The sequence below is a fragment of the Xyrauchen texanus genome, chromosome 40, assembly GCF_025860055.1.
Source record: "Xyrauchen texanus isolate HMW12.3.18 chromosome 40, RBS_HiC_50CHRs, whole genome shotgun sequence".
Classification (NCBI taxonomy): Eukaryota; Metazoa; Chordata; class Actinopteri; order Cypriniformes; family Catostomidae; genus Xyrauchen; species Xyrauchen texanus.
Genome location: NC_068315.1, coordinates 34600759 through 34628734, shown reverse-complemented (window position 1 = coordinate 34628734; position 27976 = coordinate 34600759). Strand labels below are relative to the sequence as shown.

Sequence of the window (27976 nt, the reverse complement as noted above, 5' to 3'; positions counted from 1 at the left end):
ATTTCCTAGCTTGTGTAGTGTAGTAAGCGATCACGAAGAACTGTTGTATGTAAAGTCTGACGCTTCACATTGTAGGGAATTTGGTTTTATAAATGTAGACGTACACTTTACAGATTAAAGTGCCGTAATTCTACACCATTATATGTAAGGAAACAGTATGTGTGTGCTAGGTGGGGCTGGGCAATAAAACAATATAGATATATATCACGATAAAGAAAATCCATGATTAGCATTTGAGGAATTTTCTATATTTACTGTGAGTCGCTAAAACACAAGCAGTTTGGCTTTCTGAGGCTGCGTTTCCACTGGGGTGAACGAAATCCACTCAAAGGCATTCACTGCGCTAGGAGAGAGCTTGCTCTGCACCGCTGCCAATCCTACGAACCACATTGCGTGCATGAAACTCGGCTTTCATAGGAATGAATTGAAAACGCTCTCAGCTTCGCTCACAATGTGCCAGTGGTAACGTAGGGTCAGACTGGATGAACTTGCTAATGCTAGCTGCCTTGCTAACAATTAGGTTACGTTGGACACCGGATTGATTCCATCCGCAAGACTTCATGACAACGGTTGCGCCCTCTCATCGTCTCTAGAGAAGAGTTATGTGGACAACAGCTCTGATCTTTCTGCGCTGTAATCTTGAATATTGTTCTCTGGCAACAATCATGCATTATTTCTACCCTGTCCCGCTCCGCACGCGTTGCCTCTTTTTTCCTGCATGTGTGTAGACATGAAGCGCCACATGAGTTAACATTGTTTCAAAGCACCTTTTAGACCTTAATGTTTTTCCCTTCTAAATGTATCTTTATTAATCGGCATGTTACGAGCCTTTAATAATAAACAAATCGAATAAACAAATCGATTTCTGTTCTAATTTTGTGAAAATGAATTAGATGTCGGGACTGCTTTCACTATGCTTCAGAACAAACAGATGATCTTTTAACATAATTTTCAATTGATAAACGGTAAAAGACGGTAAAATTGGTAAAAGATCCTGCAGACCCCATTGCTTTGGCCGTCTCTGGACCCCCTGTGAAGTTTTGTAGAGTCCATTTTGACTGAGGTAGATGGGATCACTTTAAATTAATTTTTTCTTCTTTTCTTCCATCAACTTTGAAATAAAAAAAAAAGAAAGTGCAATGTGTAAATGTATATTGTGATAAATATATTGGCCATATCACCCAGCCCTAGAGCTAGGAATTTTATAAAATTTTCCTTACTCTACATTATTATTTAAGGAAATTTATAATGGAATTAGTCACGTTCGACAATCATTATAAATTAGATAAATGACAAATAACTAGATTTGTCTGCATAAAATTCTCCACCATTAAAATCGTAATACAACATCTCGTTGTATCTGCTCACAATTTCTACTGTAAGGAATTAGCTTTAATAAGGGAATTATGATTAATTATATATTATATAATAATAATATTATATTATTCTCATGGCTTGTTGAAAATAAGATTACACTGTAAAGGGATTAATGGAAAGGAGGAGATGAGAACCGGCTTGACCAATATAAATAATAGTTTAATATCAAACTGAAAAAAAAAACGACAAACACACAAAATCCCCTCTTTCCCTGGGGAGGGGCATGCCTTCTGCCCCGTCTGGCGGCAGGTCATCCCTGTCTACCTGGATGAGGGAGGGAACAAGGGGAGGGAAACAAATACAATTTGGCACCAGTTCTCCGATACGTCGTAGCTTGGCCCCTCCTCCACCCTCTGGGCGATATGGCAAAAAATATTATCACAATATTTTTTTTCATATTATTCGATATCAGTATTTATCACGATTTTCAATCACATTTGCACATTGCACATTTTTTTTTAATTTCCAAAACAGAATGCTAAACAGTCTAAATAGTCTTTACAAAACTACGTTGGGGTCCCAGACACAGCCAATGCAGTGGTGTCTGAGGGATCTTCTATGAAAATATTACAATATTTTATAGAGTTTATCAATTGAGTGCAGTTGGATTTGAATGTTATAAGATGATCTGTTCATTTTTAATCATAATGAAAGTATATATATATATATATATATATATACAGTGAGGAAAATAAGTATTTGAACACCCTGCTATTTTGCAAGTTCTCCCACTTGGAAATCATGGAGGGGTCTGAAATTGTCATCGTAGGTGCATGTCCACTGTGAGAGACATAATCTAAAAAAAAAAATCCAGAAATCACAATGTATGATTTTTTAACTATTTATTTGTATGATACAGCTGCAAATAAGTATTTGAACACCTGTCTATCAGCTAGAATTCTGACCCTCAAAGACCTGTTAGTCTGCCTTTAAAATGTCCACCTCCACTCCATTTATTATCCTAAATTAGATGCACCTGTTTGAGGTTGTTAGCTGCATAAAGACACCTGTCCACCCCATACAATCGGTAAGAATCCAACTACTAACATGGCCAAGACCAAAGAGCTGTCCAAAGACACTAGAGACAAAATTGTACACCTCCACAAGGCTGGAAAGGGCTACGGGAAATTGCCAAGCAGCTTGGTGAAAAAAGGTCCACTGTTGGAGCAATCATTAGAAAATGGAAGAAGCTAAACATGACTGTCAGTCTCCCTCGGACTGGGGCTCCATGCAAGATCTCACCTCGTGGGGTCTCAATGATCCTAAGAAAGGTGAGAAATCAGCCCAGAACTACACAGGAGGAGCTGGTCAATGACCTGAAAAGAGCTGGGACCACCGTTTTCAAGGTTACTGTTGGTAATACACTAAGACGTCATGGTTTGAAATCATGCATGGCATGGAAGGTTCCCCAGCTTAAACCAGCACATGTCAAGGCCCGTCTTAAGTTTGCCAATGACCATTTGGATGATCCAGAGGAGTCATGGGAGAAAGTCATGTGGTCAGATGAGACCAAAATATAACTTTTTGGTCATAATTCCACTAACCGTGTTTGGAGGAAGAAGAATGATGAGTACCATCCCTACTGTGAAGCATGGGGGTGGTAGCATCATGCTTTGGGGGTGTTTTTCTGCACATGGGACAGGACGACTGCACTGTATTAAGGAGAGGATGACCGGGGCCATGTATTGCGAGATTTTGGGGAACAACCTCCTTCCCTCAGTTAGAGCATTGAAGATGGGTCGAGGCTGGGTCTTCCAACATGACAATGACCCGAAGCACACAGCCAGGATAACCAAGGAGTGGCTCTGTAAGAAGCATATCAAGGTTCTGGCATGGCCTAGCCAGTCTCCAGACCTAAACCCAATAGGGAATCTTTGGAGGGAGCTCAAACTCCGTGTTTCTCAGTGACAGCCCAGAAACCTGACTGATCTAGAGAAGATCTGTGTGGAGGAGTGGGCCAAAATCGCTCCTGCAGTGTGTGCAAACCTGGTGAAAAACTACAGGAAACATTTGACCTCTGTAATTGCAAACAAAGGCTACTGTACCAAATATTAACATTGATTTTCTCAGGTGTTCAAATACTTATTTTCCTCACTGTATATATATATATATATATATATATATATATATATATATATATATATATATATATATTATTATTATTTTTATTTATTTTTTTACATTAAAATTATTTTCATATTTCTTTACAAACAGATATCCAAGTATGGGGGCATAGAAGCCCTTGTGACTGCGGACTGAGACTGTATGGGGGTTCAGGGGTATCTCCAGAGAGAAACTTTTGAAAATGTAGAAGTCTAAATGGACCATTTTTCTATTTTCATTAAAGTGAGAAAGTCTAGGCTACAAACTAGTAATTGTTTTGTCTTTCATCCTTGACAGAGATGATGAAATCTGAATAATTTACATTTACATTTATGCATTTGGCAGACACTTTTATCCAAAGCGACTTACAGAGCCCTTATTACAGGGACAATCCCCCTGGAGCAACCTGGAGTTAAGTGCCTTGCTCAAGGACACAATGGTGGTGGCTGTGGGGCTCAAACCAGCATCCTTCTGATTACCATAATACCAGTTATCCAGTTAATTTCACAAAACAGAAATCTATTTGTTTATTATTAAAGGCTTGAAACATGCTGATTAATAAAACTGAATTTAGAAAGAAAAACTAAAGGTGCTCTGGAAACACGCACCTCATGTTTACTCACATGTGGGCATAAAAGAGGAAGAGAGTGCAGACCAGGACAGGGCATCAGTGAAGCGTGTTTCAGTGCTAGAGAAAAATATTCAAGAATACAGCGCAGAAAGAAACCGGCACTGTTGTTTTGTCGTGCTGCTAACTAGAGACGATGAGAGGGCGTAACCGTCGTCATGATGTCTTGCAGTCAAGATGGAATCAATCTGGGGTCTGGACCTGGAGCGTGGTGACCTGCGTAGCGGGGGCAATAGCAACTTCATACAGTCTGAGGCTGTGTTTCCACTGATGTGGAAGAAATCCGCACAAAGCCACTCCCAACGATAGGAACCGCTTGCCCCGCGCTGCAGTCAATTTTACAATCCATCTCGCGAGCTTGACGCTCGGCTTCCATAGGAAGGAATTGAACCTGCTCGCTCACATTCGTACACTATGCGCAAGTGGATACGTACGATAAGAAAGACAAACTATCTTTCTTATTGAAAGCTAGCGTTTTTAGCAACACGCATGTCTAGATGTAGAACACAGGCTAAATATTGAAAATTACTCAAAAGCTGATTGCGATTATATATATATATTTATTTATTTTATTTTTTTCTATTTTTTTTTTCACAATTCATAAGAGAAAGGTTGAGGAATACTAAAGAGGTGTGGGCACAACTTCAAAGATGGATGAGGTAGATGGGGTGGAATGAGGTCAGGGGTCACTAAAGACCCATGGTATTCATTTAAGGGTTAAACTAAATTGTTAAAAGATTTCTACTTTTTAATCAATTCTAATTTATTGTTGACACAAACTTTTTGGTCACCTTTAAAGTTGGCTGGTTTATGTGAAAGTCAAGCACTGTGTGCGTGTGCGTGTGCGTGTGCGTGTGTGTGTGTGTGTGTGTGTGTGTGTGTGTGTGTGTGTGTTTCAGCACTTTCAGCAGAGTTGCAGTATGTACTATGGCTCATGCTGTCCCCAGATCCGTGCAACAGAGTCACGGCACAGCAGCTGCTCTTGCTGCCCTCAGTGTGCAAACACAAGTGGAGACGACAGCTGTCTCTCTGCATCATCGAGACCTTCCTGTCGCTATTCAGCTTCTGTCAAGTAAGCATGACATTATATCTGTGTTTAAAGGCCTGTTCACTCCAAGAGAGAACTCATCTGTTACACACTGTCACTTACCACTGAAAATAATTTAGATGTGTCCCTCTTTAGCCAGACGAATTGACAGCACAATCATGTGCAGGATATTAATTATTTGCAGTATAACAGTAATTCAGTTTTCACTTTTTAAAATACTAATTCTTGATATCTGTTGGAATTACTAAAATGCCCCCTCTAATGGAGCAATTCTGTGTACTAGAGGGTGTAGCTCCGGGACTTAAATTTTCCATCTGTTGAAAATGACAAATACATGCATGCTCCGAGAGCACTGTTTTGTGTGACACAGCTAGCCATGCCAAGAATATTCAAGCGATTTAACACCATTCAAGCCCAAGAAAACACGAAATGATTAAATTCAGTGCTCGCAAGTTTTTTTGTGTGACAAAGAGAGCCCAGATGCGTCGTGTCTCTGAAGATGACTTTCGCTTGTGTCTTCACAAAGGTTTGTCAATTGTATGTATTTAAGGCTTACCAATTTGAACATTCAAGCGATTTTACAACATTCAAGCACAACAAAAGTCAAAACAACCAAAATCAATACTTGCGAGCTGTTTTGTGTGACACAGAGAGCCGCGACGCATCTCGGACAGCGCACATACACGGGAGATCATTTTCGCTTCTTGCGTTTGAACGGACAAATACGTACAAAAAAATGTAAAAATACATGATATATTTGCACGTCTGTTATGTCTCAAGTGAACATAAACCATTGAGAAAGAAATCGGGTATCATTATAATTAATTATGTCATTATGTCAGGGCTCGACGGACGCGCCGGCGTGTCCTGCTGGATTTTTCCCTCATAACAGCGGAAACAACTTAAAATACTTCTTCATTTTTAGCCATACATATAAATGTCAGACATCGTTAGAAATAATAAAGGGTCTACTTTTATTTGTGTACACGCACAATAACAACAAAACCTTGTGCTTTTGTCAAATTTTATTTTACTTTTTTAGAGTTTTTTAGATCTTATGCTACAGAACTGGCTTCACTTTTGTTAGAAGTTTACACAGAATCATTAAAGAATGGAAAGCTTCCGCCAACCCTGACAAAAGACTGGATCAGTCTGATTCTTTAAAAGAACAAAGATCCAAGCGAGTGTAAAAGTTACCATCTAATCACCCTGATCCAACTAGACGTTAAAATATCTAACTGATTAAGTAAAGTTCTGACATCTCTTATACATATAGATCAGGTGGGGTTTATTCAGGGCCGTAGCTCCTCTGATAATATTAGATGTTTCATCAATATCTTTGGGTCAGTGGCGAGTGAGCCGTCTCCGGTCGCTGCCATCTCACTTGATGCCAAAAAGACGTTTGATATGGAAGAATGGGATTATCATTCTAAGAATTTGGAAATGTATGGGTTCGGGAGTTCTTTTATTGGTTTGATTTAAGTTACTTTATAGACACCCTGTAGCAGCAGGACAAACAAATTTATTAATTTCAGATTATTTTAATCTGGATAGGGGCAGAGTTTTATGTGTGATGTATTTTCATTTGGGCAATGGGGGAGTCATCGATGTGGAGAATAGGCACATAAAGAGTTTGGTCCTAACCAGCGTCATTAGTGGGGGGTTAAGTATTGATTCTGTTTGTATATGTTTTGCAGTTCTTTGTTTAATATATCAATCAATAAAAATAAAAAAATGTTAATCACAAAAAATATCTAACAAATCTTAAAAAAAAAAAAAAAAAGATGCATTCACCTGAGAAGCAGCATATAAGATATTTAGACATGCTTTTAGAGAATAGATCATGAAAATAAGTATATTTTGTCTTTACTGCACTCGCAGAAGTTTAACCAAGAGCAAAAATACACTTATATTTAAGATACATTCTCTGAAAGAAATTATTAATATTTTATATGCTGCTTCTCAAGTAAATGGATCTTGTTTTAAGGATTATTTTGACAATTTTAAAATGGAAAAAAAGACAAAAACACTTGATTAAAATAGGATTTTTTTGCAGTGATATTTTTAATTAATTAAACTTTATAAAAGTATTATTTTCCTTTAATTCAGTAAATGTCATTTAGAGGTATTTTTAAAAGATGATTTTGTCCTCTTTATTGTTAGTATGCACGTTTAATACAACCTATTAACTCTGGGCACAAGCTGAATAGTCGGGTAAGAGCTAATGATTAATCGTTGCAATAATCGGTCAAATAATCATTCTAATAATCGTTAGATTAGTAGATTATCAAAATAATTGTTAGTTGCAGTCCTAGTCTAAAAGGAAAAAAGTGTCTGTACTAGGGTTGCAGCGGTATACCGGTTTCACGGTATACCACGGTTCGAAAATTGATGGTTATCATACCATGTACATTTGCTTATCTACGGTATTGAGAAAAAAATTCAACCGGACGGAGAATCTCACATGCGCGTGCGCATCTCCTTTCCTCCTTGTCTGCCTGACTCGTCAACTTGCGTCATACACACTCGCACACAAATCCAGCGGAGAAAATGTCAGAGAACAGCAAGGTGGTCTGACGTGTTTGAGTTAAAGCAGTGTTTCTCAACTGGTCTATTCGGACTGGGTCGCGGACAGCAGGGAAACAACAATGCCATGGTTCTCCCATTGAAGATATTTCAGCGGCCGCCCAAGTGATCGACTATTTAGGACTGCCGAGACTAGTCTCCACAAGCGTTTTATATGCTCAGGGTTGCCAGATATGAGACGCAACACCCCCAGTTTGAGATTTATACTTACGCAAATTGGAAATATTCCACCTAATGTTATACTTATTTTATGCAATCTGGCAACCATGTACGCGAGTGTGCTATTTCTATCTGGCTTTCCCCTTTGAACAAACTTAGCGATCTGTAGTGCAATATTCTGCTCAAGGAAAAGTGTTATACGTCTACTGTGTCCATTCCTGAGGCTGCTCGTGATGTTTGGTGCTACTAATTTTGCGGGTAAACATTCAGTGAATAAATTAAATATAAAAGTAGATCTCTGCATCATTGACATGCGAGCAAAAGCAAGCCAGAGACGAATATGTAAATGTATTTATAATTTGTGCAATTTAGAAATGTTGAAGTCCCTTCACGCCTGTATGTTAATCTAACTCTTGTAGTAATCATTTGTCATAGTCATGCAGCCTGTGTTATTCAGTTGTGTGCTGAAACCATCTAGGAGACCCGCATCATGACCCTTTTAGCATGTAAACGGGTAAAGTTCTAGAAAAAGAAAGTAAACTTGCCCGCTTTACCCAAACATGAAAAGTTCTATACATTTCTTTCTTTTTTTATTAAAACAGACTCCTGATGTAGAGATTGTTAAATTGAATAATAAATTAACATGGAAGTAGAGATGGCAAAATACATTTATAATCTCCGCCTTTATTCAGTTTTTTTAATGCCTGATAGAAAAGTATCTACCTTTGTAGAGCAATACAATACTTTAGGCAATTGCAGAATAGTCCCATTAGTCACAGATACACTTCAGAAAATTGAGTACACAACTATTTCTGGGCTTAAAAGATACAAAAACCAAAACAATGCAGATCATTGTATCTCAAAAGGAAAACAATGTGCCCCCCCATGCACTACTTTCAGCCCGTTGTGACCCCTTTACCAAAATAGTTAAAAATATTAATCATTACACACATCACCTTTTCAAATTTGTTTGAGGATTTTATATGAGTGAATGTAACTGTTATATTTTGACAAAATGTTATAGTTTCATATGAAATAATCTAAAGGTAGAATCTATTAGACCTCATTTTATATCAACAGTGGCAGTTGTAGTTAAAGTTTCAAGATGTGTTTCAGCTAGTATTTATTTTTCAGAAATACATTAATTTATTATTATTATTACTATTATTTAAGACTAGCACACTGACCTGATCTAACATAAAAAGTCACAAATTTGTTTACTCGCCCTTATGCCATCCCAGATGTGTATGACTTTCCTTATTCGGCAGAACACAAACAAAGATTTTTGCAGGAATATGAGGAGCCTTTCCTTCTGTGTAATATGTGTATAAAAATTTAATATTAGGTAACAAACGGGATAATAATGGGCTCATATATGTAAATATGCTCTTCAATTTTTAAAAGGGGGAGAGACAACTTCCTTTAGATTTTGTTATTGACATCATCAACAAAAATAATGTCACTTGATGCATGTCCTTGTACTGGAAATCCATGAACAAAACTATGCAACATAAAGAAAATGCAACCCAGGATACATTTAATAGAGGTTATGTTTAATCTATGGCAGGTCACCACTTGATGTCCAATGTAAAATCTGTCCTGAAGCAAAACTAGTTGAGAATCACTGAGTTAAAGGTACAGACAGGAGCAGTCTGGTCTCACTGTCATGCACATACAGTATATATTAATTTTTAATAATCGTAGGACATAACTTTAAAAGCTCACACAGCTGATGTTATTTCTCATTTAGTAGTTAATGTAACATATAAACTAACATGCTTTAGTTATATAACATGTTATATTTACATGCTATTTTTTATCATGTTTATAATTCTGTTTATTATAATTCTGTTAGCTTTCTTATTTTTTCTATTTATTTATTTTCAAAAGGGAGACTTTTTTTTTTACACATACTTCAATAAAATAAATGGTTTCAAGTTTCAATTATAATAAAGTGTTTTCCCAAAAATAATGGTGTAATACTGTATACCGTGATACTGTGAAACCGTGATATTTTCTGAGCTTACAGACATGACGTAATCACGCAAGGACGAATTACATATGCCTGCGATTACACGCCAAATCCGTCCCGACAGCTCTAAATAAAAAAATCTCTTTTGTAGACTTATCGTAGTGAATCGTGGTAAGGCAAAAAAAAGGTTTGAAAGACGGATTGTTGGTGTACTCGCTCATTATTGAAATTATCTTGCATAGTGTAGCTTTAAGGAAAAATGCTTTAATATTGGCACAAAACTATTATTGGTCAAACCATGAATTCTTCATATAAAATGTTTGTATTGCAGAAATACACTTTGTTGATATAAAAAATGTCATTTCAACTAGTAAAAAAACAATTCTTGACATCAGACATATTGTCTGTATTGTAATTACAGAAATCTGTAATTCATTTCTTATGATTCCAAAATACACCGTTTTTGTTTTTATATAAAAAAGTTATTTTAATGAATTTGATCAAGACTTGTATGAATTTAAATTAATTTAGTCACATCTACTAGAGAAAAATGGTCAAAGTCATCATTTTAATTATGTTGAGGAAACCTTTAGGAAAGTTATACTACTTTTGTGTTTGTTTTTTTGTTTTTTATTTATTTATTTATTTATTGTTGTTGATTGTTTTTTCAAACATTGGTTGTAAGTGTAACAAGATATGAACTTGTAGTCTCAGCAATAGAGTACGACATCTTGCCAAAGAGTTTTATATCTTTACATGACATAAAACCCAAAGGGCCAACAAAACACAACACCACCAGTGCAAATACTGCAATAAAAAGCAAATATTAAGACATTAATTTGCAGTTTTAACACGTGCTGCGGTAATACTGAGAACCTGACATCACATGGACATCTGTGTTAGGTGTACCTTGTCTTGTCTCACTGTTGCCCTTTGTTTGTCATTTTTGTCACTTTTGTAGTTCCTTAGTTTGCACTTGTGTCACCCGTGTAGCTCCATAGTTCCCTTGTTAACCTTTGTGTTCTCTGTTCATTGTTTTCACCTGCCCTCGTTAGTTTGCCATTGGTTTCTGTTTATTGCCCTGTCATCTTGTTTGAGTTCTGTTTGTTCATTGGCCCCCGTTTTCCCATGTCCGTGTATTTTAACCCGGTTGTTTTCACTCCCCTCTGTCAATCGTTGAATGTTGTTAAGCCTGGTATGTGTTTCCCTGCCCGAGTTCTCAGTGTTGTTTCATCGTGTTTAAGTTTCCTGTTCAGTTTTGTTTCATCGTGTTTAAGTTTCCTGTTTTCCCATTGTGGGTTTTTTCCTTTGTGTTTATTTGTTTGTTTGTGGAATAAAGATAAGCTGCATTTAGATCCACTCTTCTCGTCTGCCTTCACTGCCACCATTCATAACAATCTGGTAATGGGCAATGAAAATTATTTAAATTGTAAAATGATCTTCCATTTTACAAATTAAGTTGTGACAAAACAAATTCAAGAATTGTATTAAATTAGCTCAAATATCCTGCATATGATTAAAAGTCAATTCGGCTTGCTACAGTCCCTCAGTTTATTAAAACCAGCTCAGGTCATCTTTATTTATATAGCACTTTCTAAATGTTTAAGTTATCCAAAGTGCTTTACAATTTTTGTGGAACAAACAATAAAAAGGAAGAAAACAACAGAACATCAGAGACATACCTTTACAACACACTTGAAAATGTCTTCACTCACTTAAAAATGTATTCATTACTCAGACTTAAACGCTAATAAAAAAATAAAACTTCAACTTTGATTTAAACATCTCAGTTGAAGGGGATGACCGGATGTGAATAAGGTCTTGGAGGAAACCAGAGAAAAGGCTTGATCATCTTTAGGTTTCTGTCTAGATCTTCATGTCTACATGTCTAGACTGGCCATGTAGTGCTTTCAAAACAAACAATACAATTTTAAAGTTGACTCTGACTTAAATGGAAACCAGTGAAGGGAAGACAAGATGGGAGTAATATGTTCCCTTTTCCTGGTGCCATTCAGTAACCTTGCTGCCGCATTATGCACAAGTTGTAAACGGGATAGCTAGGGATGCATCGATCTGATACCTGGATCGGTATCGGCTCCGATACTGAAGCTTTTAAATGGAACTGGTATCGGATCCAAATCCGATACTGTGTGTTAATCATGTTTGTTACTGTCAAGCTCAAAAAATTACATAAAAGAACCATAAAAACACAAATAAAGCAGTTCATATGACTCGTGCATTTTATTCAAAGCCACTTGAAGATGTGCGATAGCTCTATGAATCGCAAAAGGCTGTGTTTAATAAGTAAATATATAAAATGCATTGAATGGCGCTGCTCTGTTTACACACATACACACACACACACACACACACACACACACACACACACTCGTGGCTATTTTTAGTCTTCTCCCGGTGCCCAATATTTGAGCGCTACTAATGAACCACATCTCAGATGTAGATGCTCAATAGTTCGGTTCACTTATAATATGCATTTAGAATGGCACCGGAGGAGCGTTTTACCAGAATTTGAATACGAAGCGAATTAAACTACTGTGAACTTGCCTACAAACAGGCACACTTATAGGACTTCCTGGAGAGTTCAGAATGTCAAAATAAAAGCATAAGGGTTTAAAAGTTAAAGGTGCAAGATTGAGATATATTACTATTATAATATATTATTATTTGTTTACAAATGATAATAATATACAAGTTGAATGGGTTCCAAAAAAGAACTGTGTGAATGAAAAGTGAGCTGATAACTTACAACCAAATTAAACAAAAAAAGAGATCTGAATCCTTTAAAGTCCAGATTCAAGTTGAAAAAATTTAGGGGGAAAACCCTTCTTCTCTACTGATGACTTATACTGGAATACTGTTAATTTCGCTGCTACTTTATCCAGTATACTAGTTAATAAGAAAGTGTTTCTTAATAAACTATACATTTAAATTGAAATAATGTGTAGTTGGAGGTTTGTGTTTCTTTACATATTAAAGAGCACACTCAATTAGTTCCACACAATCATGTAAATATATTCTAAACTGATTATTTAAAAAAAACAACAACACTGGAATCAGATCGGTATCGGCCAATACAAAGATTTCTGAAATCTGAATCGGATCGGAAGAGAAAATGTGGTATCGGTGCATCCCTAGGGATATCTGCGTATGACAAATTCCCGAGTTGAGGGAATTACAGTAGTTGAGGGGGATAAAATAAAAGCATGAATTATCACCTCCAGATCTTTAAATCCAAGAAAAGGCTTTATTTTAGAAATAAATCTTAAGATGATAATTAACTATGCTTTTAACTATAGATTTATCTGCTTATTTTTTGGTTATTAAAATTTTGTATTAATTCCACAAAACATATATACAAGAGTAAAACAAGAAAAAAATACATATATAAATGGAATCATTCAAACATTTAAACCCCATAACTCCCCTCCCAATACCCAACAAACACCCCTGTGGTCACATAAAATTATATACAGATGATTATAGATACACACAAAAATAAAAGGCTAAAAAAATAAAAATAAAGCTACAAACAAATCTGATTTACCCAGCCTTCTAAAAAAAAAACCTTTTTGGGGTTGGAGGTCGGCGCTCCAGCCGACCTCCAACCCCTTAAAAGAACCTGTCTGGCTATCATGACGCTAGTTAGGACCCAACTTTTTATATGCCTATTCTTGACGTCGATGACCGCCCCATCGCCCAAAATACAGATTCTGGGACAAAATGAGAGCCGATTGCCCAATACATCTCACATAAGATTCTGAACTTTTGACCAAAACTCCTGTATCCTAAAACACCCCCAAAAGATATATGTCTACATCCTCTTATCGGCATCGCCAGCACGTGGGTGTGTCTTAAAGACCAAGCTTATACAATTTAGAGGGGGTCCAATAGAACCAATGTAAAATCTTAAATTGTATAAGGTGTACCCTTGCGTCTCTAGATGCAGTTTTTATGGTGTGTTTTTTTTTTTATCTTACCCAATCTCCCTCCTCCAATTCCAAATTGAAATATTTCTCCCATAATCTCTTGATAGTGGTTGAGACTCCGCCCCCCAGACCCTGAATTAACAAGGAGTAATACACTGATGCCTCATGACCTTTTACAAAAGCAGTGATCACCTCTCCCAAAGTATCTGCTGCTTTAGGGGGGTGTATGCTATTCCCAAAAATATTAAATAAAAGATCAAGTGGCGCAGCTGTAAATACCTAAAAACTGAGATCTGGGGATCCCAAAATATTGACCCAAATTTTCAAAGGATCTCAGAACACCACTCTCATATAGGTCACCAAGTGTATTAACCCCCCTCCCAATCCACTGACCAACAAAAAGGGGACTTATTAATGCATAGTTTGGGGTTTAGCCATAAGCTTGAGGCAACATTTAGATAAATATCTGAATTAAACACTCTTGACACCTTTGTCCATACGGAGTGCAAATCCTCCTTTCTTATCGTGGGTGCTAATGGTCCCAGGGCAAGACAGAACAATAGTGGAGAAAGTGGACAACCCTGCCGAGTGCCCCTATCCAAAGTAAAATAGTCTGAAATTAGTCAATTTGTTAGTACCACCGCTACCGGGTGTCTATAAAGTAACTTAATCCAACCAATAAAAGTACTCCCGAACCCATTGTTACGACCCCCGAATTAGTCTAGGGGTTCGGGAGTCCAACATTTAGATGCGACAATAAAGAGGTATATATATAAGCCATGGTTTGTACAAAAAAAACCCAAGAATCCAACTCACTGTGCAAAAAGCCAACACCTTTATTCAGTATAATAAGGTCAATGGCAAAAGTGAAGTGAAGTGAACCAATCTATGACAAGCATAGATTAATAGATAAATATATATATATATAAGATACAGAATTTCTGTAAGGATAAGTTGGACACCCCAAAGAGAAAAAGATAGACGTGAACGGCGCCAAAGAAAAGAAAGTAACAAAACCAAACGAAGTCTAGCTGTTAAATAACCTCTAATCCTCACTAAGAAAAATAAAGAAGAAAACAAATAATCTTCAGCGTCCAAGACGCCCTACCTAATCTCCACTAATTATCAGAAAACAAAAATACAGGGAGTGGCACTCGCCCCTAACCTAGTGTATGTAGACAAAACGAAAACCCCTGCGTGTTGCAGTGTATGTCACGTGACATGCTTACCTGTCTATCTCTCTCTCCGCATTAGTAACATTCAGCGGTCCGCTGTATAACAAGTTACATAAAAAACCCAGAGAATTGAACACAGGAAGAATTCACTCATACATTAATTCAACATCACACAGATCGAACGGGAACCACAGTCTTAACAGGGTATACAAAAACGCAAACAGAAAGCTGCGTGGTCTGAGTCTCAGCTGAACTGAGCTGCCATTGAAACATCAGCGTGCCCTCTTATTACCCCGGTCCTGTTCCCATTGGCGACAGCGAGAAGGGATGACGTCAGCACTAACGATGATTGACAGGTCACTTGGCCAATCGCGGGTACCTGCAAAGCTTAAAGTAACCGAGAGCGGGGAGAGAAACACAAAGGAACACACACACAATACAGGAACGTAACACCCCTCTCCATAAGAACAAACCTATAATGATTATGGTTTGTTAAATCAGGACAATTTAAAAACAACAAGTACATGTATTATACATACCTAAACCTAATCCAAGTCAAGAACTAACCACACCTAGAAAGGGCATCAGCCACAACATTTTCCGTTCCTTTCTTGTGACGGATTTCCAAATTATAATTTTGCACAATCAGAGACCAGCGCATGAGCCGCTGATTTTGGTTGTACATACGTGAAAGGAAAACTAACGGATTATGATCCGTATAAACGATAACAGGGAGAGGACTGGAGCCTATGTAAACCTCAAAGTATTGCAGTGCCAACAGTAATGCCAAAGCCTCCTTCTCAATGGTCGAATAATTAAACTGATGTTTATTAAACTTTCGAGAGAAATAACACACAGGATGTTCAATGCGGTTTTTATCCTCTTGAAGGAGTACTGCCCCAGCACCTACGGCACTTGCATCAACCTCCAGTTTAAAAGGCAAAGCAAAATCCGGAGCTGCTAAGACTGGAGTACTACACAACAAAGCTTTTACACTATCAAACGAGTGTTGGCACTCAGCTGACCAAACAAATGATTTAGATAGACTCAGTAAACTCGTGAGTGGATGCACCACACTAGAAAAGTTCCGACAGAAACTACGATAGTATCCTGCCATTCCCAAAACCGGCGTAACTTCGGCGTCTGGTCGTGGGAATGGAGAATTCATTGATAGCAGAAACCTTAGCAGCTACAGGTCGAACCTGCCCCTGACCAACCTCCTTACCAAGATAAGTCACCGTTGCTTGGGCAAATTCAGCATTTGGCTAGATTCAGTGTTAACGTAGCTTTTGCCAAACGTTCAAAGACAGTGTGCAACAAAGATAGATGTTCTGACCATTCTGAAGAGTATACCACCAAGTCATCCAAGTACGCATTACAATTTGGCACACCCGCCAACACCAGGTTAACCAACCTTTGAAAGGTAGCGGGTGCATTACGTAAACCGAACGCCATAACTTTGTATTGCATAAGGTGATCAGGTGTCACAAATGCAGAGATACGCGATGCACGACTAGTTAAAGGCACCTGCCAATAGCCTTTTAGTAAATCTAATTTTGTAACGAAACGTGCAGAACCAAGGTTATCAATGCAGTCCTCCATCCGAGGAAGAGGATAGCAATCTGGCATCGTAATCGCATTAACTTTCCGATAATCCGTGCAAAAGCGGAAAGTTCCATCCGATTTAGAACGCAGTACACACGCGAACTCCACGGACTGTAACTAGGAATAGCTAAACCATTTTCTGTTAAATAGTTAACTTCTTCTCTCATAATAGCTCGCTTGCATGCATTTACACGGTAAGCATGTTGTTTGATAGGGGGAGAATCTTTAACATCTATGTCATGTTGTAACACCGAAGTCGTAGTAGGTGTATCATTGAAAAGAGTAGGAAATTTTCCAATCAACTGGATGACATCCTGTCTCTGAGCTTCGGATAGATGAACTAAATAAGAAGGCAACTTCTTCAACAATTCTGAATTCCTCAGTTTAATACACTGCTGTGGTGCATTACGCAGCACGAGACCATCTTCATCCGCACCTGTTCCTACTTGAGCGGATGAAACCTCGCCGACTACTGCAACAGACGAAGCCACAAGTACAGATTTTTCCTCAGTTTTCTCCGAAAATCTATCCCTACCATAATATGCTTTCAACATATTAATATGACAGACCCGTGATTTGCGTTTCCTATCAGGAGTAGAAACTACATAGTCTGTCTCACTCAATTTCTTTTGCAATACATAGGGACCTGAAAAACGGGCAGACAAAGCTGATCCTAAAGTGGGCAGTAATACGAGCACTTGGTCACCGACATTAAAAGAACGAGAACGGCTTTAGTGTCATATCGACGCTTCATAACTTCCTGTGCGGCTGTAAGTGACTCCTTCGCCTGTGCCCACACATTATGCAAACGCTCTCTGAAACGACTGACATAATTCAGCACATTAGTCTTAGGACTTACATCAATTCCTAATAGATTCTCTTTTAGGAGCTTAAGTGGACCCCTAACATTATGCCCAAAGACGAGCTCCACGAGGACTGAATCCAAGCGACTCCTGGACAGTCTCACGAACCGCAAACAACATCAACGGAACTCCCTCATCCCAATCTTTCCCAGTGTCCTTGCAGTATTTCCCCAACATTGACTTAAGCGTCTGATGGAACCGCTCAAGTGAACCCTGACTCTCCGGATGGTATGCACTTGCCACCCGATGAGTAATGGAAAGTGATTGCAAGACCTGATTAAAAATCTTAGACATAAAGTTTGTCCCCTGATCTGTTTGTATGATTTTCGGTAAACCAAACGTAGCGAAGAACTTAATCAGTGCTTTGATGATAACGGAAGCAGTAATCTTTCGAAGTGGTATTGCCTCTGGAAATCGAGTAGCTGTACACATTATCGTTAACAGGAATAAATTACCTGACTTTGATTTAGGTAGTGGTCCAACACAATCGATAATCACATGTTCAAAAGGTTCTCCAATAATCGGAATAGGACAGAGCGGAGCAAGGGGAATTACTTGATTGGGTTTCCCCATGCACTGGCAAGTGTCACAAGTGCGACAGAATTGCACAACATCCCGCTTTAACCCAGGCCAAAAGAAATGTTTCAGAATCCTATTATACGTTTTCGTGATACCCAGATGACCGGACAACACATGATCATGCGCCAAACACAAAGCGTGCTGACGATAACGGGATGGAATAACAATCTGGCACACTACATTCCATTCACCATCCTTTTCAGTATCTGGACACCATTTACGCATCAACAAATTATCTTCCACAAAATAGATTACCTTCTCCTGACTGATCTGGTCTGGAGAGACAACTGAGGCAAAACATTTAGCCAAAGATTTATCCTCCTTTTGCGCAACAATAATCCGTTCACGAGACATAGGCAAATTCAAAGTATTACTGTCTAACCTCAAAATGTCCGAGTTAATATGTCCATTAGAAAAGCTGGTATCTTCCGACGGTAACACCTTTTCAGCAGATACGGGAGCCATAAACGATTCTGATAAGTCAACGACATCATCCACTCTCTTTAACTGAGCTGCGTCAAAACGCACGCAGGAAAGGTATCAGGATAACTCACTGATAACTCATCACAAGAAACAAAGTTCGGCTGATCCATAACTTCCAACACAGGCATCACTTTACCCCGGCCAAATCATTGCCAAGAATAAAGGAAACACCTTTAATGGGAAGAGAAGGACGTACTCCAACTGACACGAACCCAGTTACAAGGTCACTTTTTAAATGTACGCGATGTAACGGTGCTTTTACTGAAACCCATTTCGATTCCCTGAACTAAAATACTCGAGCCACAAAATGACTGTTCAGACAAAGGCAAAGTATCTTCTACTAAAAATGAGTGCGCTACGCCGGTATTGCGCAACATCTGAATCTCATGTTGATCTTCAGGTTTACCAGTCAATGAAATTAATCCCTTAAGCACGAACGGACTATAACCAGAATCAACACAGCCCATACCAGAAATATCATCAGTATTCTCAATAACAGAATTAACAAACCCCACACTTTTAGACGGTTGTTGCTGCTGCTTGCGCTTCAGCGTGAAACAATCTGCAATTACATGCCCCTGCTTGTGACAGTAAAAACATTCCCTTACCTCCTTAGAACGTGGGGAAGGAGATTTCGCACGAGACGCCTGAGGATGAGTAGCCTGAACCGAAGAATTTTTCTCAGGATCGAGCTGAACTGAACACAGTTTTGTGCGTAAGCACAAATTCATCTGCAAGCACCGCTGCTTGCGACAAAGAAATTACTTTTTGTTCGTTCAAGTATACAACAACACGTTCTGGCAAACAATTTTTAAATTCTTCTAACAAAAGCAACTCTCGTAATCGAATTAAAATCTGTCAATTTACTCGCGTTACACCATTTATCAAAAAGATTTCCCTTTTCACGTGCAAATTCCACAAAAGTCTGACTGGCAAGTTTCTGATGATTTCTAAATCGCTGCCTATAAGCTTCAGGAACCAGCTCATATGCACGGAGAATAGCAGACTTCACTGTGTCGTATTGTAAGCTTTCCTCTAACGATAATGTTGAGCAGACCTCCTGAGCCTTACCAATTAATTTGCATTGAAGCAAAAGGGACCACACATCTTTAGGCCAATGGAGGGAAGACGCGATACGCTCAAATGCGCTAAAGTACGTATCCACCTCCGTTTCTCTAAATGGAGGCACTAGAACAATATGTTTGCTAACATCGAAGGTTGGAGAATGATCTCCCAGAGATACCGCCACAGAAGCCTCAGCACGGGGTGACCGCCCATCCGGCCCAGAGGCCACCCTCCGTGCCTCTAGCTCCAGCTGTCGCAGCTTCACCTCCTTCTCAGCTTCTACCTCGAGCCTGTGCATTTCGAGCTTCAAGTCAAACTCAGCCTGACGCGCCTGGGCCCTTTCTTGTGCCTCATACTGTAAACGAGCCAGACGGACTCTCAAGCGCCCGTTCCCAGACCCAACAGAAGCAGGGGATGACGGATCAAAAGGCGGCAAGACGGCCTTAGTATCTGCCCCGACATCAACCTCGGCAACTGTCTCGCTCTGCTCTTCGTCCGATACCTCCTCACTAGAAACCCGCGCACCAGCACCAAGTGGCCCGGTCTCTCGAATATTTACGCCATGTCTCGAAAAAATGTTGATCTCCACCAACCTCTCGAATATAGCACTCTTAATATTTTTCTTGAGAGCTTGCCTCCCCACAGGAATTTTGTAGTGGTCCGCAATCTTCAGTAAGTCATCTTTTCGACAATGATCAAACTGCTCTAAGGAAGGATGCTCAACAAACGACTGTAGATTAAACAAAACCATCACTACTAACGTTATGAACCAAACCACAGTTAACAAAATACTACGCATCCGGCTACCCTGGAAAATACAGAGTCTTAGCAAAAATCACTTTGCTACCAATACAAACACAGTCCATACATATTCCTCTCAATGTCGTGTGATGGGTGTTAAATATCCCGGACGAGCCCCCAATTGTTACGACCCCCGAATTAGTCTAGGGGTTCGGGAGTCCAACATTTAGATGCGACAATAAAGAGGTATATATATAAGCCATGGTTTGTACAAAAAAACCCAAGAATCCAACTCACTGTGCAAAAAGCCAACACCTTTATTCAGTATAATAAGGTCAATGGCAAAAGTGAAGTGAAGTGAACCAATCTATGACAAGCATAGATTAATAGATAAATATATATATATAAGATACAGAATTTCTGTAAGGATAAGTTGGACACCCCAAAGAGAAAAAGATAGACGTGAACGCAGCCAAAGAAAAGAAAGTAACAAAACCAAACGAAGTCTAGCTGTTAAATAACCTCTAATCCTCACTAAGAAAAATAAAGAAGAAAACAAATAATCTTCAGCGTCCAAGACGCCCTACCTAATCTCCACTAATTATCAGAAAACAAAAATACAGGGAGTGGCACTCGCTCCTAACCTAGTGTATGTAGACAAAGCGAAAACCCCTGCGTGTTGCAGTGTATGTCACGTGACATGCTTACCTGTCTATCTCTCTCTCCGCACTAGTAACATTCAGCGGTCCGCTGTATAACAAGTTACATAAAAAACCCAGAGAATTGAACACAGGAAGAATTCACTCATACATTAATTCAACATCACACAGATCGAACGGGAACCACAGTCTTAACAGGGTATACAAAAACGCAAACAGAAAGCTGCGTGGTCTGAGTCTCAGCGAACTGAGCTGCCATTGAAACATCAGCGTGCCCTCTTATTACCCCGGTCCTGTTCCCATTGGCGACAGCGAGAAGGGATGACGTCAGCACTAACGATGATTGACAGGTCACTTGGCCAATCGCGGGTACCTGCAAAGCGAAAGTAACCGAGAGAGCGGGGAGAGAAACACAAAGGAACACACACACAATACAGGAACGTAACACCCATACATTTCCAAAATCTAAAAATGATAATCCCTTTCTACCATATCAAACACATTTTCGGCATCAAGTGAGATGGCAGCGATCGGAGATTGATCATTCGCTACTGACCACATGATATTGATGAGATGCCTAATGTTATCAGAAGACTGTGGCCACGAATAAACCCCACCTGATCTATATGTATAAAAGGTTAGCCAGATCGGTTAGCCAGTTTAGTTTTTGACAACATTTTTACATATAACTAGAACGGGGAAATTGGATGGTAACTTTTACAATCGCTTGGATCTTTGTCCTTTTATGAATAAGACTGATCCGGGCTTGTATCATGGTTGGCGGAAGCTTTCCATTCTTTAATGATTCAGTATAAATTTCTAACAAAAGTGGAGCCAGTCCTGTTGAATAAGATCTAAAAATTCAGTGGCAAAGCCATCTGGCCCTGGGTTTAGTCTGTGTACTATAATAAACAAGGCCTTAATTACCTCGTCAAGCTCCTCCAAGTTTATCTCAAAATCAAGAGATTTTTTTTTTGCTCAGTGATCAGTTTAGGGAGTTCTAATGGTTCCACAAAGTTGCTAATATCTTCATCAGGAAATGAAGATGTGGACTATAGAGATCTAAGTAGAATTCTTATTATAATTAATTAATAATAATTATGCATTTGGCAGACGCTTTTATCCAAAGCGACTTACAGAGCCCTTATTACAGGGACTTATTACAGGGACAATCCCCCTGGAGCAACCTGGAGTTAAGTGCCTTGCTCAAGGACACAATGGTGGTGGCTGTGGGGCTCATACCAGCGTCCTTCTGATTACCAGATTACCAGTTATGTGCTTAGACCACTACACCACCACCACTCCCCTTATTAAACCTTTATTATTACCAATTTCTGAGGTAAAAATTTCACCGCCAGCAGATTTCACTGAGGGAATGACAGAAAAAGACTCTCTGCTTTATATATCTAGCCAAAAGATTTCCTCCTTTGTCCCCCGACTCAAAGTTTGACTGTCTTGCCCTGAATAACCAAAACTCCACTTTCCGCAATTTTTTTTTTATTTCATTCGGGTCAATTCTCTGAGCCCATCAGACAACATGCGGCATTTCAGCTCTGCCTGTACACTTTTAATATTTCCTTCCAACTCCACAAGTTCTCGCACTTTGGATTTTTTGATGAATGAGGCATACTGTATGATCCGACCCCTAAGAACCACCTTGAGTGCCTCCCATGCCACACCCACAGAGGATACTGAGGACCAGTTGGTCTCCATATAAACCTTGATTTCAGTCTTTAACATTTGTTGGAAATCAGGATTTTGCAAAAGGGACCCAATAAGGTACCAACTATATGATTTATTTTTCTCTGTATGTGGCAACACCTGTAAACTCACCAGGGTGTGATCTGAGACGAAGATATTTCCAATTGAGCAATCAACAACAGATGAAATGAGGGATTTGGATATTAAAAAAAAATCTGTTCTAGAATAAATTAATAATAGTTCCTACCAGATGGGTTCAAAAGTCTCCACATTTCTGTAAGACCAAGCTTTTTACACATCCTGTGAAGTGTCAATTTTGCTCTATGGGGCTTATACACATTTGCTTCACTATAATCAAGGACTGAGTCCATCAAAAATATATTATTATAATATATTTTTGATGGACTCAGTCCTTGATTATATCACCCCTCATTGATTATAGTTATATCATGAGGGGTGCCAGCAGCTTGCAACATCCCTTCAAGATCATCAATATTTACAGCATTAGGTGCGTAAATATTAGCCAATATCAACTTTTGCCCCTGAATTTCAGCTAAAACAATAATTACTCTCCCTAATTTATCTTTAAATGGTTTGAGACATTTGAATTGTAGATGTTTATTTACCAATATAATGACTCCCTTACTTTTACTTGAGCCAGCACTAAAGAAAACATGTCCACCTCGTATTTTCCCAAATTTTTCAGCTTCCTGCAGGGAAAGATGCGTTTCTTGAAGAAACACTATATCATATATCTTACATTTACTAAAAGTAATAACCTTCCTTCTTTTTATGGGGTGCCCCAACCCATTCATATTCCATGACAATCCACTCATACTAACATTTGAAATTTTTATATAGTAGAAAAAATTTATTGTGTGTCAAAAACAAGATTATACAGACCACATTCCCCATTAGTGAAGCAATCAAACCCTGAAACCCCGAACAAAACAAACAGAAAAAAGAAAAACTTGCGCACGACAGGCCAACTCGAAAGGTCCATAAATTCCTACGAGCCCCCGCAACAACTTTACCTTTGGAATGCTCAATTTTGCCTCACAAATTTGTGAGGCGAAATTACTTTGTAAAATAAACCCCAGACAATGGGCAGAATTAACACAAAGAACTGATGTCATTCATATGGGTGGTGGCGTTTGCTACATGTAAACAGTGCTTTGAGGATTGTGCTGTTCCTTTCTGCTATCTTCGAACAGTCTGCTATTGTTTTCCATTCTGTTTCTCCTCACACAGTCCCTCCTGACGGCCGGTTGGAGATTTCTGTCCTCCCTCAATGTGCCGTTTACTCCTCTCTGCTCCTCCTCTCCTCCCTGCACTCCTCCCAGAGAGATATGGGAGAGAGACGTTGACATGAGCAACATTCACTCTGACTCGGACAGTCCCATTCATCAGTGTGCGTTCACAACAGAAGACCACCAACACTCTCCCACCTTCTCACACAGGTACACATTTTCTTCAGAGATTGTACAAATCTAGATGTTTTTGATGTTTTTGAGTTATGTTTTTCTCAATATGTCCAGAGTCCAAGCGAGGTTATCTGTGAGCAGCACCTCTACTCCACTGCCACACACACCCACACGCACTCCCTCCAGCATCCACTCGAGCAACAGCCTGAGCCCCATAAACCACAGCTCTCATCACAGTCTCATCACTGATTCGCCACACAGCCGAAGCTCCGGCAGGATCCACACCGAAGCAGCCAATAGAAGCACATTTGAGCCAAAGAACTTGCTTAGTCTTTTTGATGAGACCACACTTGACGGCGGGCCCTAGTGCATGCCATTAGCTGTATATAGAGTAAATATCTGCTTTGGTTTGGTGCCTGTTTTGTGGATATTTACCATTTATGTGGGGAAATATTTAAAGGCATTAAATGTATTTAGACCTGATTTTGGGTTTCTTTTTTTAATGTATCGCTAGAGTGATGCAGTTTTTGCCTCTGGAAAGTCACAGCCCGCTTTTACTAAATTACTCTGAAGACTTGAGAGTGATGTATATTATTAAGGGAAGACTATATCCTGATACTCTGTAAATTGTTCAAGTATTTAGTGGCATTTTGGGACTTTTATCTGTAATGAACCATGTGCTTCAATCACTTGATCTTCAATTAAAAGGATATGTGGAAAACGAGATTTTCCAGACTTTGTTCAAAATGAATTATTACATAGCAAGCATGCATGTTCTAGATATATTTTGAACAATGCACTGCATTAAGGGGAAGCACTGCAATGATATTCAAAGGATTAAGCAACTTGTGACAAAATTGTGCATCTACCAAATTTTCTAAAACCAAAAAATAAACAGAATTTATAAACATCATTTTTTTCATATCATCCTTGCCCATTTTGAGTTTCAATAGTTATTTTATTAAAATAATTTTTTGCTCAAAGTAAATGTAATGTTTCATAATAGAGTGATGTCTAATGTTTGATAATACTTAACTGATTGTGCTGGTATTTGCTAATCTTTTCTTGCCATTTTAACTTAACAAAAAAGGTAAGGCAAAGGTAGGGTAGGGTATGTGTTTTAGATATTTTGATAAACAACCTTTTGATCAACCACTGGGTTGTGGTTGATCAAAGATAGGTCTCAGAAGATACCTACTTATATAATATAGAAATACTGTATGTAATTAATAAGATGATACCAAATTTTCTGTTTTAACGGCACAGTTTCAGTACAGGTTTTAAGCATGAATAAATGATGAGACAACAATTATTACACGTGTAATTTGTAATTCTGAATTATACAATACCAAATACTGATTCATAATCATTGAGATTAGACATACATTTTTACACTCCAAAAAACACTAAAGGCAGCATAAAAGTTAATGGCTTAATCCATATCTTCTGAAGCAAAATGTTAGGTGTGGGTGAGAAATGGATCAATATTTAATATTTAAATTATAATTTTTTTTACTAAAATTTTTTTTTTACTCCCTGCTCAGTCAATCTCTACTTTAACTTTTGTTTTCACATTCTTCATGCATACACCCCCTACCAGGAAGAGAGAATAATTTCTAGCAAAAAAAGGCTTAAATATCTATGTTTCTCACCCACACCTATCATATCACTTCAGAAGACATGGATTTAACCACTTATGGACCAAGTTTAACCACTTGCATTGTATGGACCAAAAGAGCTGAGAAATTCTTCCAAAAGTCTTGGTGTTCTGCAGAAGAAAGTCATACACATCTGGAATGGCATGAGGTTGAGTAAATGATGAGAGAATGTTCATTTTTGGGTGAACTATCCCTTTAATGTGTTGTCAACATCTTTAATCTTTACATTCAACATACACCTTTGTTTTAGTGAGAGAAGAATTATGCCCAAACCTTTACTGGGTTTAGTCTGTGTACTATAATAAACAAGGCCATTAATGCATAACATGCTCTATAAATCCTCTAATTGCAAATCTTTTTGGAATTATTTTTTTTTGTTGTTGAAAATTTTCACTGAAATGGTAACTATCTGAACAATATTGCATTTTCAACAAGATATACTGTAAGAAGTACTGTACATTTTAAGATTTTGCATAATATCTGTCCAATAAATTGTCTAAAGCCATCTTTACACTGCAAAGGTGGCACAGAAGCCGCATCTGAAGTGGCATTTAGGTGTATTTTTTACACAGCAATTACAATTGCACAAATATTGTTATGAGTTATATGGTTTAAAAATGAAATTGAAATATGAAACTAATAGGAATCTGAAGTTATACTTTTAAATATGTAACTAAATTATGAAATACATGCGCTATCATGACAACAAAATAGTTTAATGCTGCACTGATGCTGCATTTCCTTTATACTGAACAGCATCTGAACTGTCGTTTATACAAAGGGCTGATGAGGTGGGTCAGAGCAGGCAGAATTTAGTCTAGCATTTGCGTCTTTATACTGATTTCTGACCAGGCATAGAGCAGGCTTAACCAGGGTGCAAATCTTGATCAGCTCTGGTAAATCTGATTCTGATCAGGTAAATCACATAATGTTTAATGAAACCCCCCTAGAATGCGCAAATGAGCTTTTCAGGGGATCTGAGACCCACCGTAATTCACACCATAGGCTTTACTCTGCAGTGTAAAGAACGTTCCATACAGAAGGTTCAATTCAAGTGAAGCTCAATCAACAGCATTTGAGGCATAATGTCGATTACCACAAAAAATCATTTTGACTTGCCCCTCCTTTTCTTAAATAAAAAGTAAAAATCTGGGTTACAGTGAGGCACATAATGGAAGTGAATGGGCCAATTTTTGAATGTTAAAAGCTTATGCAATATGCACATTAACATGATTTTAGTGTGATAAAATCACTTACTAACCTTTTCTGGGTAAAATTATAGCCAATTTTACAACTTTGTTACCATGACGATGTAATGTTTACAAACACTAAAACGACAGTAAAAATGACAATTTAAACAACTTTATATCTCAAATAATACACAAGTTTTAACAGAAGAATTCATGTCAAGTCCTTCATTCAAGTCATTCATTCATAAAATTATAAGCTTCACATTTCTGTTTAAACCCTCCAAATATTGTCCACATTCACTTCCATTGTAAGTGCCTCATTGTAATCTCCATTTATGCTTTTTTTTTTTTTTTTTTAAGAAAAGGAGGAATGAGTCTAAATTAATTTTATGGTAATCAACATTATGCCACAAATGCTGTTAATTGAGCTTAATGTGTATTGAACCCAGAATATTCCTTTAATTGGTTATTTTGTTGATATATCCAACAAGAAAGCCCCTGTTGGATATATCTATCTGGACTGTCATTGTTGAATGGATTTGATCCATGTTTGTGATGCCTGTTGTGAATTATTTATATTGTGGACTTATTAGAACAATTCTCCATCTGGAGACGTTGCTCATTTGTGAATAGTGCACAACGTGCTGCAACGTTAATGCCTTATTCACAATGCAAGTTATACAACAGAACTTGCGTATGAGTAACGCAGTTAATTTGTTCATGTGAGTTCACAGATTCACACTGTATTCTGATACAGAGATTAATCAAATTCTGTGTCTGAGAGGGAGAGAGGGGAAACTGCTGAAATGGTCGAACTCCATAGCAAATTAAATCAGTTTGAGAAACACAAGCGTCGCCATCAGGAGCTCATAGACCATATTAAATCATTTCTGAGGCAAGAAGAGGGAGAAGAGGACAATGAGAGTATACAGAGTGCTGCACCACCTATAACTCCACCGCACTCTGCCCATACACCTACTAACTCTCCAAGCAGTTCTCCCCTTTTGCAACAG

The 27976-nt window shown here is 38.3% G+C and overlaps 1 protein-coding gene across 2 annotated transcripts in view; it reads left to right on the top strand.

The window, feature by feature from the left end:
- The window catches only part of LOC127633113 (membrane-associated tyrosine- and threonine-specific cdc2-inhibitory kinase-like), a 39458-nt gene extending 14431 nt beyond the window's left edge, over positions 1–25027 (top strand). For both annotated transcript variants that reach the window (XM_052111987.1, XM_052111988.1), the window contains exons 6-8: positions 5008–5180; positions 23943–24151; positions 24230–25027. In XM_052111987.1, coding sequence (XP_051967947.1) covers positions 5008–5180; positions 23943–24151; positions 24230–24482 — 635 coding nt within the window. In that variant the 3' untranslated portion in view covers positions 24483–25027. The remainder of the gene's footprint in view (positions 1–5007; positions 5181–23942; positions 24152–24229) is intronic.
- The last annotated feature ends 2949 nt before the right edge of the window (positions 25028–27976 follow it).